The sequence below is a fragment of the Chenopodium quinoa genome, unplaced genomic scaffold (assembly GCF_001683475.1).
Source record: "Chenopodium quinoa cultivar QQ74 unplaced genomic scaffold, ASM168347v1, whole genome shotgun sequence".
Lineage (NCBI taxonomy): Eukaryota > Viridiplantae > Streptophyta > Magnoliopsida > Caryophyllales > Amaranthaceae > Chenopodium > Chenopodium quinoa.
In genome coordinates this window covers 5,108,645-5,126,953 of record NW_018744878.1, presented here as the reverse complement: position 1 = coordinate 5,126,953, position 18,309 = coordinate 5,108,645, and the positions used below count along the sequence as shown (strand labels likewise).

The window sequence follows — 18,309 nt, the reverse complement described above, 5'->3', positions numbered from 1 at the left end:
TCACCATCTTCATTATTAACTTTGAATTTTTATTTTGACATATACTCATACTTCAATTTCCCATTCTCAAAAAATTATCACATTAATTGTAAATTGAATAATGATTCAAACTATTAACGTGAAAAACTAGTATTGCAACAACTAAATCTAAATCCAGATATGATTTTAAAAAAATCTAAACTGAGATATTGTAGTAAATTGATAGAAACAGAAACAACACGATCAAGGTGGTGGATGGATGATGAATTTGATGATCTTGTTTGTTTTTCAAGATAAGAGTCAGGAAATAATTGATGACCATATATTGTTATAGTATTAGTGGAGCAATACACGAGTATAATACTTCACTATCCTGTGGTACTTAACAATTAATAAGATAAATAATGCTAGTGCATGAAATCATGCATCATGTGAACTTGAATTGTTTATTTAGCTTTTGGTTGGTTAAGTTTCGCCATTCCATGTGATCTCTGCCCTAAATCAAGTACTTAATATATCATGATTAAATTAAACCACTCTGATTCATATGATCAATAAAACTAATTTAATCCAAAACTTAGGATTATTGACCATACCGGCCGGATAACCGGCCACTTTTTAACTTAGCTCATAAAACTACGAAGTATAAGGTCTGAAGACTGAAGTGAACTGAACTTTTTATGAGTGAAGGAAATTGGAAACTGAACTGAACTGAAAATAAGCTGAAGAAAATAGACCATAAAAGCTATAAAATATGAGATAATCTTAGTAGGATGGATCTACATATACTAGTAATATGTTCTCGTAGCAACTAGCAAGTACAATTATATCTTATATGGCACTAAAACATTACTTATCTAAATAATAAAATAATACCATTGATCAATATAATGTAAATGGTATAACATGAACTTGAATTTTTGTAGCTGGAACTTGAAAATTTCTAGCTAAAAGACTAAAAAGAGTCATAAACCGAGGGAGTTGACCTATTCAACCGAGTATTATTTTTATAACTTGTTAGCCAAGTTAAGCCTAGAATTTTAAAAATTGACTAGCTTAATTAAATATAAGCTATTGTGATTTAAACATATAGTTTAAGCAGTCAAATTCGCATCATAAACAATACAATAACTCGAGCTTAAGTCATCATCAGTTATCGTATAACTTATCCAAATTTCAATTATATATTAAAACGAAATGGGTAGGAAAAATGATAATACCTTCATAAACGGATTTAACGAGTGCATCAACATTGCCTTGATTGCGAAAAACTAATGGGAAAGGATTAAGACAAGAACTTATTAATATGCCTCCATTTTTATTAGAATTATAATGTTGAAGAGATGAAGAAGAATCAAAGGAAAGGCCAGCTGAATCATAACCACGATATTCCAAACGACGCAGAGCATTCAAAAGAAGTTGAAGAATGTAAGACCTCTTCCTTAGGGATGTCAATGGGGCGGGTCAAGTAGGAGACCCACCCCATCTCCGCCCCAATGGGGCGGGGATGGGTCTCGGTTTGGCGGGTGGTGGGGTGGGAATGGGGATAAAAACCATACTCGCCATGGGTAATGGGGCGGGGGTGGATTTTAAGTTGTACCCGCCCCATCCCCGCCCTGCCCCACCCGCCCCACTTCGTACCCGCCCCATCCCCACCTCATACCCACATCTATATATCTTTTAAAACAAAATTACATACTTATATTCTATTTATAAAATAATTACATGAAATACAATATTAATTATAATACTTTGTACGACACTTATATTATAACACAAAAATGTGTATAAAATGTTTTATGTATAATTCGTATTAATTATGTAAGATTGTGTATTTTGAGATACGGATATTAGGTGGATTTTGGGTGGGGATTAGGCGGGTCTTTGGTGGGGGTTAGGTGGGGATGGATATCCAAGTGGGGGTGGGGCAGGGATGGTTTTGGAGTTGTACCCGGTGAGGCGGGGATGAGGATGAAAATTGAACCCGCCGCGGGAATGGGGATGAAAATATTAGGTGGGGATGGGAAGGCTAACATCTGCCCTGCCCCGCCCCATTGACATCCCTACTCTTCCTATTAACATTGTAGTTTATGTACCCAAATATCCCACACATTTTTTATTTATTTATTTTTTTATCTTAATTTCTCTCTTTAGTTTTGTATCAACTTTATTTTGGGATTTGGGTTTTGGGGTTAAGTCGGATTTGACTACTTATATAGAGAGGAAATGATTAAATAATGAATTTTATTTTATTATTATTTTATATTCGATAATATATTATACAAGTAGTTTTATATGAAAATCATTGACTTTTATGTATAACAAGTCAATACATTTGCATATAAAATATATAATAAGAAGAAGTTGTATGTAGTATGATGTTTAAAAATAATTAAATACATACTGAATACAAATCTACTACTCGTACTCCGTTGTTTACTCCGTATTAACTATATGACTTGTGAATTGACATTATGGTGTTGGTGTTAATACGAAGTATTTCATATAATGGTAGGCGTAGCAAGTACTTGTATGCAATTATGAATATGTCAACAATAAAAAATAAAAATAAAAAAAATTATGAATACTATTACTCTGTATAAAGAAACCGTTTGTTAGGGAGTTTTAATTTATTTTAAATTGTTTGTAAACACATGTGTTGTTGACCTGGGTAGAACACCAAAAAAAAAAAATGTGTTGATGACCTGATGTGCATACAAACAAAAAAAAAAAAAAAAGGTTTATATAATGTCTTAAATATGTTCATATGAGTAAACACATGTTCATATATTGTCTCACCAAAAAAAAAAGTGTTCATATTGTTTGATGGAAATTTGCATTATTGATGAAAAAGTAACAAAATTATTATTACTTTAATTTTGCTGAAAACTTAAGCTCATTAGTTGTCATATTATATTTATAAGGTGTAAACTACACTATAGTGTGGTCCACTAAATCAAGCTTTCCCACTCAAATTTATCCTACACACATTATTAAAAGAAACGTTGTCATATTGAAGTATCAATAATATGATTTTCAATTGAAACAAATCAAACAATTAGTTTATTGTCAATGATCTTGTGAAAAAAAAAAATAAATAAATAAAAAATTTGTCAATGTTAATATCCTTTTCTCTACCTTATAAAAAGCTTTTAAAAAAAACTCGCTTGGATATTTATCTCACTTTATAAAAAGTTTTTAAAAAAACTCTTATGAATAGTGCGTGAACATTTATATCCCTAAAAACGTTCTTTTACATATTTACTCCCTTTGAATTCAAACGACTTAAAATTGTCTTTTGAATCATAAAAATTGATTAATTAGCTGTATTTATTTAAATATATATCTATCTAAACCATTTTTAAAATTCTCCATTTTTGTAGAATTACGGAAACACACGGCTTAACCTTCATTAATCGGGGTAAAACATATATATACAACTCTTATTCCTAGTGTTACCTTAACTAGGTTACTAGAAATAAGGAAACAATATAAAAGATAGAAACAAATATATCTTCCTAAAATATATCCTCAATACCCCCCCTCAAGTTGGAGCACTAGGATCAAAAGTGCCCAACTTGGACAAAACACCATCAAACTGAGACTTCCCAAGAGCCTTCATGAATATGTCGGCCAATTGAGTAGTCGTAGGAACATACGATGGAGAAATTAAGCCGTCTATAATTGCATCTCACACAAAGTGACAATCAACTTCAATATGTTTGGTCCTTTCATGGAAGACCGGATTCTTTGCAATGTGCAAAGCAGATTGACTGTCACAAAATAACTTGATTGGCTTAGGATGATGGACACCCAAACTTAGCAACAAACCCTTAAGCCACTTGAGCTCACAAGTAGCTGCATACATAGACCTGTACTCGGCATCACAAGACGAAGTCGCCACTGTTGGTTGCTTTTTAGTCTTCCAAGAGATAGGAGAATGGCCTAAAAATATCAACCAACCTGTGATAGAACGACGGGTAAGAGGACACGCCGCCCAATCTGCATCACACCAACCTTCCAAAGTAAGATAACTAGTAGCACTCAACAAAATACCCTGACCCGGGGTGCCTTTCAAATAACGAACAACTCTAAGAGCTGCTTCCCAATGCTCAATGCGTGGCTCTTTCATAAATTGAGACAAAATATGAACGGAGTATGCTAGATCAGGTCTAGTGACCCCTAGATAAATCAAACGACCAACCAACCTACGATATGCCTCCGGATCCTCAAGAAACGCACCTGTGGCACGACCGAGCTTGTGGTTTTGCTCCATGGGAAAACCACTCGGCTTTTCCCCTAACAAACCTGCTTCAGAAATGATATCCAACGTATATTTTCGTTGACACAAAAATAAACCTGAAGCACTACGAGCAACTTCTATGCCCAAAAAATATTTCAAAGGACCTAGATCCTTCATTTTGAAACAATCACTCAGATACGCCTTGAAACCAACTAATGCAGCGGAATGATTACCAGAAATTATAAGATCATCAACATATACTAAGACATTAATCTGAACGGTGCCTTTTGTACACGTAAAAAGGGAATAATCCGAGTAAGATTGAATGAAACCATACCCTTTCAAAGCCGCAGTTAACTTTGCAAACCAACACCTCGGTGCTTGCTTCAACCCATACAAGGACTTATCCAGGCGACACACTAAAGTAGGATCCTCACTTTCAAACCCGGGAGGTAATTTCATGTATACCTCTTCATTTAGATCACCATGCAAGAAAGCATTATGCACATCCATTTGATGAAGTTCCCAATTCTTGGATGCTGCAATTGCAAGAAAAGCTCGAACCGTAGTCATCTTTGCAACTGGAGCAAATGTTTCACCATAATCTATGCCTTCCTGCTCATGATTGCCAAAAACAACTAGCCGAGATTTGAAACGCTCAATATCACCATTAGACAAATATTTTGTCTTAAACACCCATTGACTCCCTAGTGCACGTTTACCGGGGGGAAGATGCACTAAGGTCCATGTACCATTATCTTCCAAAGCTCTTATCTCCTCTTGCATATATTTCCTCCAACCTTCATGTTTCATGGCCTCTTTAAAAGATTTCGGATCATGACCACCAACAATAGCTGCTAAAAACTTACAATAATTCACGGAAAACTTGTCACAATTTATATAATGTGCTAAAGGATACGGAGTACCTGAAGGAGTGTTGGAAGACGGAGTAGAGAGAGCCGGATTGTTAGCAAAAACGGAGTGAGTCACAAAATCTCGATGTCGAACATTCAAAAACTTTTCTCGGAACCCGCGCCCCAAGGGAGCAGCTGCCCCTGCGCTACTGCTGTCATCACGAGGCTGCTCCACGGGCTGTGGAGTGGCAGCAACATCGTCCAGCAACACGGGCTGCTCCACGTGCTGTGGAGTGGCAGCAGCGTCGTGCTGCTGGACAAATGAAGACCCCGCGCCCGCGGGCTGGACCTGCGGGCTGGCAGTAGGAGTGGCTGCCGAACCCGCGCCCGCGGGATTCACCTGCGGGTCTAACCCCGAGCCACCCACATTATCACATACTTTGCCACGAATCCCCTCATCAATTTGAGAATCCTCAAATTCAACAAAATCATCATGAACTTCGTGACCCGAATCAAACATATGGGGCTCAATATTTACATCCTCGGGAGTAGCAAATGGGAACACATTTTCAACAAACTTAACATCCCGAGACACAAAAAATACCTTAGATTCAAGGTCATACAAACGCCACCCTTTCTTCCCAAAAGGATAACCCACAAAAACATACTTTCGACTTCTACTAGCAAACTTATCTCCATTAGTTTTCTGATTATGTGCAAAGCATAAACACCCAAAAATACAAATGGCATCAAACATAGGGGGTTTATCATATAAAATTTTGAATGGAGTTTTATTTTGTAGCAACGGAGTGGGAGTGCGGTTAATAAGGTGAGCTGCAGCAAGAACGCACTCACCCCAAAAATAAATGGGTAATTTGGCTTGAAATCTCAAAGCTCTCCCAACAGACAAAATATGTTTATGTTTTCTCTCAACCCTCCCGTTTTGTTGCGAAGTTCCCACACAAGAAGTTTGAAAAATAATACCCGTAGTATCAAAGAAATCACGCAAACAATTAAACTCTGTACCATTATCACTTTGCACAATTTTTATGGTTTGAGAGAACTGTCTATCTACCATAGCAACAAACATCAAAATCATACGAAAAACCTCTGTTTTATCATTCAATAAATAAATCCATACAGCTCTAGAATAATCGTCAACTATTGTCAAAAAATAACAAGCTCCGCATGAGGAAACATGTCTATACGGGCCCCACAAATCACAATGAATTTTCTCAAAAATTCTAGATGCTTTATTATCACTCAGAGGAAAACTATTTCTAGGATGCTTAGCACGCATACATACTTCACATCCTTTATCTAAACAAGCTTTATTACTAACTGTGGGAAACAACTTAACTACTTTCTCGGAAGGATGACCCATACGACGATGCCACAACTCCAACTCTGAATTTGCAACGCTCACATGATGCACCAAATCCGTTTTGCTAAAGTAATACAATCCGTCCCTCCTAGTTCCCGTTCCAATCAGCTCCTTCGTTTGGTCCTTTATAGCACAAATATAAGAGTTAAATTGGACTGTACAATTAAGATCATCATTGAGTTGCGAAACAGAAACTAAGTTACAACTCAAATTAGGAATATAGAGTACTCCGGTGAGAGTAATCTTGTCCGATATACACACAGAGCCAATAAGAGATGCCAACACCGTGTCCCCATTAGGCAAACCAACCGGACATTCAAAGCTTTTTGTATCAAAAAGCCAATGTTTTTCTCCGGTCACGTGATGAGTAGCCCCAGTGTCAATAATCCAAGAGGTTTCATCAATCTTACCACTCAACCGATTATCGGAAATTGTTGCGTTACCCATCAATCCCGTAATCGCTTTCCACTGTTCACTTGAGAATAAACGACCCGAGGCAAAAGTACCCGAATCAACCGAGCTTGAACTACCACCAACAACCGCGTTGGCCTTCACCGGACCCCCGCGACCACGACCAGCAGGTGGCTGCCCCCCCTGGCTGCTAGCAGCACCTTTCGGCCACCCATACTTGTCATAGCATCGAGTTTCCTCATGCCCACGCTTTTTACAGAAATTGCAATTTTTATAGGACCAACACTTCGAGGTTTCATGTCCCACCTTTTTACACTTTTCACACACAGGCAACTGGCGGTCAGAAACTCCACCACGGCCTCTTCCAGCACTCGTACGAACAGCAAACCCGAGAGCAGGGGCCTCCTCCTTCTGGCGAGAGATACCCCGCACCTTCTCTTCTTGAGCCACCTGTTGAAACGCCCTAAGCAAGGAGGGCAGGGGGTCCTGAGCTAGCAAATTGGACCTAACAGACGCATAGTACTCGGAATATAAACCGAGCAGGAACTGCTGGAGGCGATCTCCATCACGCCGATCAGCATGTTGACGACCTACATTACATGTGCACTTTCCACAATTGCAAGCAATTAAAGGTTCTAATTTATCAAGTTCATCCCACAACACTGCCAATTTGCTATAATACACGGCCACTGACATATTTCTTAATTGTTCACAGCGATTAATATCCGATTTAATTTGCTGTATTCTCGGACCATTAACTAAACAAAATCGCTCATGTAAATCATCCCACAATTTCTTGGCATTATCATATTGAGAAAGCATGGATTTTACCTCGGGATCAATGGTGTTCATAAGCCAAGAAACAAGCATACAGTGAATTGTAACCCAATTGTCCTTCGTACACGGCGGTGAGAAGGAGGTGATGCTTCCATCAAGAAAGCCGAATTTCCTCCGGGAAGACAGAGAAATTCGTACAGCATGTGCCCACTCATGAAAATTATCAAGCTTGAGTCGTTGTGATGTAATTTAATTCCCGGGCCGATCTTGCGGTCCAAGGTAAAACGGGGAATTAGATTCAATTTTGGTAGGAGGCAATGGAGGCTCCCCAGACATTGTCGAACACACAGAGGAAAAACAGAGAAAAAAATTAACCTTGCTCCGATACCATGTAGAATTACGGAAACACACGGCTTAACCTTCATTAATCGGGGTAAAACGTATATATACAACTCTTATTCCTAGTGTTACCTTAATTAGGTTACTAGAAATAAGGAAACAATATAAAAGATAGAAACAAATATATCTTCCTAAAATATATCCTCAATAATTTTCTACAAAGTATTTAATTATATGATGACTTGTTTCATTTATTCAATTCGTCTCATCAATAAGTACTTAAAGATTACTATGCAAATAGATATAATAAAATACCATGCAAATATGCATAAGGCATAAAGACTACCGATAATAATTTTCCTTAAAGGACTTGCTATTTGTGCGCATCGAGCGCGTAAGAATCCCTAGTCAATTTAGAATTGCCAAAAACATTCAACATTAATAAAATATATGTATTCTAATGGGGGGTGTTTGGTTAATGAAATTTTGGTTAAGGTATAAGTTTATAGAAACTTAAATTCATATCTCGTGTTTGTTTGAAAGAGTCTATTATGTACAACCGGGTGTACCATACACTCGGGTCATTGGCTCATTCAACCAACAAATGAGTAGAAATATTATTAGCTCATTTGCTGATTTAATGAGCAAATGACCCTGGGTATATTGTACACCTCGGTGTACATAACAAATTATAAGACTTTTAAATGTAAAACTCATACCTCAAATCTCAAATTATGGGATTTAAAAATATTTATTAAGTACGCAATATGTGGTAACTATTTAGTTCCAAATCAATTTCAACATAAACTCATTTTTAAATCCAAACTCATACCAACTCATAAATCAAACACCCCCTTATAAGAGAGAGACCAATTATGAACAAAGTTCACTCAAATTTGGAGGATGAGTTCATATTAGTACCCATATACTATTTTAGGTATCCTAATAATAATAATAATAATAATAATAATAATAAAAACTATTTTAGGTACTTCAAGAAGATCTACCCATATTGAATACTCTCTCCGTATTTTTTTAAGTGTTATACTTATCAAATCCGGCCGTGTTTTAATAAGTGTTACAATTTTATTTTATTTTTTTTTTTGCAAAAAGTTACATTAAAATATTATATCTCTCTCCTCTCACGGTCCTCACCCAAACCCCTACTTTTTATTTTATATCTCTCCTCTCACATTCATTATTTTTTAATAAACTATTAACCCCACTATCTTTCTGGTCGGGGATCAATTTTCTGGGTGGTTAGGTTCCAGTTCACTCCCGATTGTTGTTGCGAGGGATCGAACACGAGTCCCCCCTACCAAGTGTAGTCCCAATCACCACTACACCAACAACCAATTGGTATAACATATATCTACGTAGTATAATATATATTAAAGTAATCACCAAAGTCCGAAGGGGACACTTGCATGATTTTGTGAAAAAAATTCTTTCCAGAATGCTCTAATTATTTTTTAAAAATTCTATTAAAAAATTTAAATAATAGACATATAAATTCGTGTATTGCATAGTACCAAAACTAATAACGTTAATGGGTTAACAACGGATTATTTCAAAAAAAAAAAAAAAAAAGGTTAATAACGGTAGTTGAAAACTCTATTTTGGTGGATTGTGGGTTTGTGTCCCAGCCAGGGCTCAGGGCTAACCTAACCTTTCCCAACCCAATGAAACAAAACTCGAGATTGTAGACTCACAAACCAAAACAACGATTTTGCAGAAAAACCCTAATTAAGAATTTTGACTCTTGAGATTGTGAAATTAGGGCTAGAGTTGCAGAAATCAAGCAGTAGAAGATGACGCAAAAGGCGAACATGTTCAAAGGTCAATCGAAGAAGAAGGCTGCTCCTCCTAGTCGACATGGCAAAGCTTCTCACATTCGCAAAGGTAATTCAATTAAACCCCATTTTCTCTCTCTTCAAACGCCATTAAACCTGCTTTCTTAAACCCTAATTTCCGTGGTTGAATTTCAGGGAAGAGAGCAATTAAGCCGTCGAAGCTCACCAAGGAAATGGATGATAGTCGGGTATTGTAATTTTACCCTTGCTATTGTTTAATTGATTACTTAATTTTGTTTTGAATGGGCAATTTTTTTAGGGTTTATGATTGATTGTGCAAAATTTTCTTGTGGGGTGTTGCTGGGTTGTTTGATTGATTGAATCTCATTGTTTATTATATTCTTATTCTATGATAACATATCATATTCAATTTATATGTTTAGCAATTGGCGACTTGGTGTTATATGATAAGATTTCCAAAACAAAGATACTAATCATCCTGTCACTTGCACAATGTTTGCTCGATTCGTAATCTTGCGTGGTTCGGTGAACATTGTGGGACAAAGGGTGTACCTTTCTCATAATTTTTGTGAAAATTGTGATGAAATTGAGCTCAGGGAAAGGTGCTTGCTTGAGCTGTAGTGTAGTAGTTACACTATTAGCTATAAATCGACATTGTTAGTAGTTATTAATGATAAAAATAATCACATGGGGTGTTCAATGGTGTAATTGTACAAGTTTGCTCACCTATTTTGTTTGATGGCAGAGGGCTCATCTTTTAGTATTTGGTACAATCGAACGTGCACCAACTAGGTCATATGTTTTCGCTACATCTGCTTTTGTCTTTCATGATTGTGACTTGTCTGTCCTGTAATTAAAATTTTTGAAGAAACCCACCACAGTTTTCAACTCCGGTGGACATTCAAGTAGTAGATGTTTTTTTTTTAAGGCTTTAATATTTCGCAAGGTCCTAAGATTGATGATACTTAATTAGGAAGCTGAGTTTTGCTTGTGTTGATTGGTAAATGTTACAACAGAGGGATTATTGGATCTGTAGAGTGGCGTGCTAATTTATTTTACTCTATTAGGCTATGCCTATTAGCCCTGAAATGTTTTTCACTTCCAGTAGACCGTGATAATCACTTTTGAGGGTATCTATAGGGATTTACACTACTTTCGGCTATTCCTTTTAGATGCCAGGCTCCTAGGAAGAACTGCTTGACAAAATAGGGATTCCTTGGAAGTATTGCTTCCTCCTGTTAGATGTATTGCCTTTCTATCTTCACTATGAAGCTAATCATGCTTTTGCTTGGTTATTCATTAATTGGTACCATAACTTTATCTGATATGTTGATGGAAAAGAGGCAAGCATCATGGATAATTTTGATTAATATGTAGAGTCGCTTCTCTCTTTTTTCTTTAGTACAACACTTTTGCTGCATAATCAGTGTTCAAGTAAAGAGTTGCAAGCCAATTATCCTATACAGTTTTCAGAGCTTTACTGTTAAGAATTTACTTTCTTGCATTTGTATATTGCAGAATCATTTATAGGCAAGTCTTATCACTTTCATATTTGGATTGTCTTCCATTTTCCCTTTTCATTTTAAAAAAAAAGTTGTTTTTGAAACACCATTGAAACATTTAGAATGCTTTAGATGTTTGTTCAAGTGTGTGTTTGGTTGACAAAAAAATGGAAAGTTAAATTTCTAGAAAATGGATGAATGCGGAGTTATGGTTGGCTAGAACATAGAGATTTGTACTTTTTAGGAAGTATTACTTCCCACACTATAGTTGAAGATATATTTCCATTACCTATTAAACAATATTTGTCGCACTTGTAGGATTGTAAGATTTGTAACTACAAGGGAATAAATGCTCTCATAGTCTCGTGTGAAATATTTTCTATGTGGCCATGCTCAATGAAATGACCCTCAAAATCTTATAAAATTGTATTTTCTAATTACTGTCACTCAACTCGCATACCTTGTCTCTTGTGCTCAACCAGGATGTAAGCAAATTCATTAATTACTGCAACGAAGTAAAAGCAGCCACAGTGGCTTGCAAGGATGGTGGACACCTTAGCATTGTTAAAACATCACTAGAACAATCAGGCAGTAAGAAGGAATAGGCGAGCTAGCTTTGGCGATGATTTATGAAACAACTTGTCAAGGATTGAAGATCATAGTCATCATATAACATGTAAATGAAGTTTTTGGAGCTGGGTTATATCATCATACAACTCGGAAAAATAGCGTGTGTTATCATTTCCTTCTCGATTCAACTCGCCTGCTACTTTCTCCAACTCTCACTGCCTTCAGAGTTTAATCTGGTGGTTAAAAGAAGTGATTTTTGCCTTTTTTTTAAATTTTTTTTTTTTATTGAGTCCAAATTTTGTCGTTTGTTTTTGATGTAATGTACCTTTATTTTCTAATCATAATTTATACAATTCCTTCAAGTTTTAGCATAATTAACCTATTTAAGCACTCAATATGGCCAGATTACTTGGATTATCCTACATTATGCAGGTGACCGTTGTAGCATCAGCACGTTTTCCAACACCTGCACATCCCATTAGGCCATTAACAATGTTTTATTCCCTCTACTCTGTTCAGTCATCAGTTTTTGGGCCGTGGGCCTATGTCAGTTAGACAGTTTGGGCCCAATAATAAAGTTAATAGCAAAGTCACATGGTTTAAATAAATAAATAAATGTAGCTCATCATTTTTATTTTATCTAAATTTGAGCTTATGTAAGAGCATATCCAAACTGTTAATTGATTTAGACTTTTTGCTGATGTGGGGTCCACTGCCAACTTTTGACCTTTTGTGCTTTACGTAATTATTGTATGCGTGGCTTTGTTTAGCCTATGATTGAATCTCAGCCATCTGATTAATCATCAATCATATGGAGTGCACCATATAAATGCTGCACGCGCCTGTACCGTATCTTCTCTAAGTGAGGGTATTCCGTATTCGCATGATGCCACGCGCACTACAAGCATATTATGTTTCCAACTTCTTTCCACTTTCTCTCTCTTTCTTCCCATAATCCCACCTCTTTTTGTTTTGTTTTTGTTTTTTTTTCCTTTCCCTTTTTAATTTTTGTTTCTACTCTTTTTTCAAGGTAAAGTTGAATTTTGCTTATGTGGACCTATAACCTATAATGCGTAAAGTGATAAGGAATAAGTAATAACCTTAAGTTGAAGCATAACAAAAAAATTAAAAAGTTTGAGCACAATATAATAACCTTTACATAAATTTATTCCACATGTTGAATTTCATACGGTTAAAAACATTGTTATTCATTTAAAATACTCCGTATTTCTTAAGAGGTCACCTTTGATAGTTCGATCCAATCTTATGCTTAATAATTAGAATTTCTTCATTTTTTTTCAATTTATATAGGTCTCTCAATATTAATTACGACCTTCTTTCTTTCAAAAAAAAAAAAATTAATTACGACCGTACAACCATAATAATGTAAAAAGTATACAATTAATGAAATCGATATTTAAATCCTATTCTTCAACGGTCTAACCAAACGTTTTAGGGCCTGTTCTCATGCGTTTATTTTCAATTTAGTTCAGTTCAGCTCCTAATATGCTTCTCTTATAAAATATTCAGTTCAATTTAGCTTAGTAGTTTAATTCAATTCAGTTCAGTTGATTTCAGTCCATTAGTACACGCCCTTAGTGAAAATTTCACCCTTTCGAAATATGCTCATGAGCTCCTCCCATATGTTTATAGAGCAACCACACCATCTAACAGAAGCAACCTAGAAGCTTAGATATAGTAGCACAACAAAATTGACAGCGTTGATTACAAAAAATTGACCGTGCACAAAATTGACTAAACGCGCCACCTTAGAGCGTGGTAAATAAAAGCAAAAACTCACCTTAACACCACGTGGCGTCCTACGTTTTGTCCACTTCTACATGGTGTTACACAAAATAAAAATAAAAAACTTTAACAACAAATTAAATTAAAATACTATCCTCTTCAAAATTTAACACCCAAATATTCTTACAACAACAACAAATTAAAAAAAAAAACGTTTCTAATAACGACTTCCTTCTCCTATCCCATCCTTCTTTCTCACTCCAAAATTCAAGCATCCATCCATGGGAGCTTTTCATGTAATCACCATTTCTTTCCTTTTTATTATTCTCGACGACTAGTCGAGATAAAATGTTGGTTCATGTAGCCGACCCTATCATATTGTTACAGTATTAAACTAGACTGACTTTTTTTTTTGTTTGTTTGTTTTGGTGGCAGGAATCAAAGGAGGAGAGAGAAACAGAGGAGGAAACAGGGGAAATGGGAGGAAAAAATATTGAGAAAGGTGGTAATGAAGAAAAAATGTTTGAAACAAATAACCCACATAATACAAATTTTAATGCTTCAATGTTAAGAACATTAAATCCTACTAATCCTTTAAGAGTTGTTATTAATGGAAATTTAAGAACTCCATTAACAACACCACCAATTCCTCGTTCTCTTCATCATCCTCATCCTCCTCCTCCGAATGTTCATATTCCTCCTAGTGTTCATCCTCCTCCTCCTCCTCCTTCGTCGCAACCTCGATTTATTCCTACCACCACCCCAACTCCTCAAGTAATTAATTTATCTTCCTCTCTTTTCTTAAATGTCTAGTAGTAACTTCCATTTTGTTTATTTTATGTTGATTAATTAAATTAGTATGTTTTCGAGCATACTAGAGTTAGGTGTATCAAAGGTATCGTTATTTTAGTCGTTTGGGGCTAGTTTCCCCTAAGGTACACTTAGGGGGACGTGTACACGAGAACAACTAAGAATTTTTATTATTAGATGGACATACGTCTTGTTATTGTCTTTTTCTTAATGAGGTTTTTTTTTTTTTTTTTGGGATTAATTTCAGCAATCAGTAGTTTCATTGAACTCAAGAGGGTACACCAACAAAATATCTCTATTTCTATTTGTGGTTCACAAAATAGCAGCAATTGGGTTGGTTGGATTTCTAATATACAAAGCAATTGAAGGGTTTCTTAGAGGTGGATCATTTAGAAGAAAAGAGCAAGATATATTGAAGCATTATTTGCCTCAAGTTGAAGCTGCATCTTTTTTGAGCATTGTTTTGGCATTTTTATGGCAAAAAGCTGTTAGGGTTTGGCCTCAATTTATGATCCATTTCATATTATGGAGTAGTTTTGCTATGTCATTTTCAGCTGGAATTCTCCTTATTTGTTTCCAAAAGCCTACTACTGATGCTTGTGGAGCTGCCCTTATTGCATTTGCTATTGGGAATGGTTTATATTCTTGTTGGGTTACTCAAAGAACAGGTTTTGCTACCAAAGTCTTGATAAAATCACTCGAACCAGTATCGAAATTTCATGACTTAAATCATCCTACATACTATATGCTTGTCGCCGGGTTCTTGTGGATGTCTCTTTGGATACTGGCTGTGATTGGATCATTGAATTTTTATTTGACACCATTGGTTATAATAGGACTAGTTTTGAGCTTAGCTTGGACTACTGAGGTCATGAGAAATGTGGCGAATTTGACAGTAAGCAGAGTAATTGCTCTGTATTACCTTAGAGGAATGCAGTCTAGCACTCATTTTTGCTTCCATAGAGCACTCACTAGGAATCTTGGGAGTGCTTGTCTCGGTTCACTCTTCGTTCCTACAATCGAAGCCTTGAGGATCATATCGCGAGGGTTGAATCTTGTCGAGGGGGAGGATGAATTCATGTTCTCTTGTGCTCATTGTTGCTTGAACATCATGAACTCTATCTTTAGATATGGCAATGGTTGGGCCTATGTTCAGGTAATTTCCTTATTCTTAAATAGTTCTCACCTAATTGTTACTTCATGAGACTTAATTAGGCATTTGCTTGTTCAATTTGAAACTTATTGGTAAGACAATCACACCAATTTGCTTATATTGGACATTTGTTCAATGCCATTTTCTATGCATTTATGAGATTAAGCCTCTTTTCTAACTTGTGACTATAGAACAAGCGTAACGCCTCATAATTATGTTATCCTTGTAAATGGCATAATCTTATGCTTACACAACAACTACTTGTTTGTTGCTCAAAATGATAAATTTTCTTAAGCTAATTTGGCACTTGGACTTATTCATTATATGTTTTTTATTTATTCAATGATACATACATTAGACATTATTGGATTGATAATGACTCAATTATATAAAAAAGAAAATCCCCCAATTACATGTTATTATATCTAACCACTTAACTAACACTTATATTATCAACTTCCTTGTAGATTGCTGCTTATGGTAAAAACTTTACCAAGTCATCAATAGATACTTGGGCAGCCTTTGAGAGGCAAGGGATGGAAGAAATAGTTGATTCGGATATCATAAGCGCGGTTTGCTTCCTCTCCGGTGTATGCAGTGGCTCAGTCTGCGTGATAATGGTGGCGGCGTGGACTCATCAAGTGCACCAAGGCTACACAGCCACCCTCTCCCTCTTGGCCTTCTATGTTGGTTACCTCATGGTTAGTACTAGTCTTTATACCTTTTACCTACCTTAGTATTATGTTTTTAATCTTTTTATGCATACCATTGTCTTTTACTATCAAAAGTTCACTAGTACTACATTCTTTAATCATGCTGCAAGTTCATGCCACCTTTTAGGGTAGCCAACTAACCAATTAAATATATAAACTTTTAAGAGTCTTCTTTATATCACCGTTAGGCCCTACCATAAGATTTTATACGACATTTAAAATGAAGTATAATTCAGTTTTAAATCGTAAGTATCGAGTGAAGATCATTATCAATCCGCGACAAACAGTTAAGTCTAGTTCTATTTAGTTATTAAAAAGTTAATCGAAAACAACAAACTTCATTATTAAAAAACAACTATACCCCGATTCACCTAATTTTTTTAATTCATGCTTGTTGTAGTTGAATAAATAAATTCAACTAACAGACACTTATATTATTTGCTTTAAAGATCAAATATAATGAACCAAATTAATAATTAAACCCTTTTTGTTTAATTAATTCAGACAAGGATAGCAATGGCATTGCCTCATGCTTGTGTGAGCTGTTACTTCGTATGCTATGCTGAGAATCCAGAGAACAGGCTGTTTGATAAGACAATATCTGAAAGATTAGAATTAATCAAATCTGGTCGAGATGTAGCTGCTCCAACACCAAGAGTTCCTCATCGTTTCAATAGATCAACACGATGATAGACAACGTAACAGGTGGATATGAACATATTTTTAACGTGTGAATAGTGTACAAGTCCAAATGATGCAATATTCAATTCTGAGACGAAGTAAGTTTATTATTGGAAGCTTTTCCCACTAAATATTTTTGTCAATCTTTGAGATTCATATTTGATGGTGAAACATCAAGCATGTGAGTAAACATTAAACAAGGGAGCTTGTTGCAAATGGGTTGTTTAATTGATAATTTAATATAGTTAGGTAGTTTGACTAATTTTAATTATTTCTTCCCCTTGTATATTTTTTTTTTAGGAATTCTTTTTTGTACATATAAGAATTTTTTGGTCTTAATCAATAATGTTAATGCGAAAGTTACATGTGGAACAACCATTATTGTAGTATTAATCACAAGTATTTTAAGGTAATTAAATAAGGTTACATGTATTTGAACATTCAAACCTTTTTTTTTTTTTTTTTTTTTTTTTTTGATAATCATATTCAAACCTTGTTCTGAATGGAATGGTTGTCTACGATTAATTGCTCTTACTATTTATTGATTTTGATTTTGTTATTTATTATATTCCGTACGTCATATGTTATCAATAACCTATAAACAAAGGACAAGAAATTTCATCATATAGTTGCTAAGAGTTAATGTTGAACAATGTTTTTTACTTTGTACTTCTTTGAATTTTGATGACATTAATTATTTTAGAATTCCAATTCCAACTCCAAAGAAAAAAAAAAACCTCCTTTTTCTTTCTTGTGTATGTAATATGTTGACCAATTCTTTATTAGCCATTTCTAATGTTATTAAAACATAATAAACGCACAATACATTCCTTCATAGGAGAAGACATACATAATACGGAGTAGATGCTTTGATCTTAATTCCAAGTACGGAAAATTAAATATTAATTCTTGATAATTATCATTTGAGCTAGTTGACATATACATAATTGAGTCGAAATAGATAATAATGATTCTATAAATTTGGTAACAAGATGATAATAGTTCTAAGATTTGAAACTAGTAAAATATGTGGATTCAATTGGTGGGATAGTACTATATATTTTGTCATAAATGATCACAAAAGGATTATAGATTGAATCTGAGCTAATTCTAGTGCAGCAACTACCATACATACAAATCATAGTGAATGTGGTAGGGAAATGGCTGAGTAGGATGATTGTGACTTGTGAACAAAGTATTTATTTATTTAATTTAGTGACTTCTTTTTCTTTTGAAAATTTGGGGCAAATATGCCAAATGTATCAAAGAAAAGTCCCCCACTTTGATTCCATTTAACAATGCTACAAAGCTAAAAAAAAAAAAAGTACCTTTG

General features: G+C 35.2%; 2 protein-coding genes across 2 annotated transcripts; both read left to right on the top strand.

Moving 5' to 3' along the window:
- Positions 1-9,608: 9,608 nt before the first annotated feature.
- On the top strand, positions 9,609-12,247 carry LOC110705712. Its single transcript, XM_021883626.1, has 3 exons — positions 9,609-9,889; positions 9,976-10,028; positions 11,786-12,247. Exons 1-3 carry the CDS (start codon positions 9,799-9,801, stop codon positions 11,906-11,908), a joined length of 267 nt encoding a protein of 88 aa, XP_021739318.1. The 5' UTR covers positions 9,609-9,798; the 3' UTR covers positions 11,909-12,247.
- Positions 12,248-13,402: 1,155 nt separating this feature from the next.
- Positions 13,403-17,244, top strand: LOC110705711 (protein PNS1-like). The gene is made up of 5 exons (XM_021883624.1): positions 13,403-13,915; positions 14,055-14,393; positions 14,677-15,585; positions 16,050-16,283; positions 16,800-17,244. Exons 1-5 carry the CDS (start codon positions 13,901-13,903, stop codon positions 16,983-16,985), a joined length of 1,683 nt encoding a protein of 560 aa, XP_021739316.1. The 5' UTR covers positions 13,403-13,900; the 3' UTR covers positions 16,986-17,244.
- Positions 17,245-18,309: the final 1,065 nt, after the last annotated feature.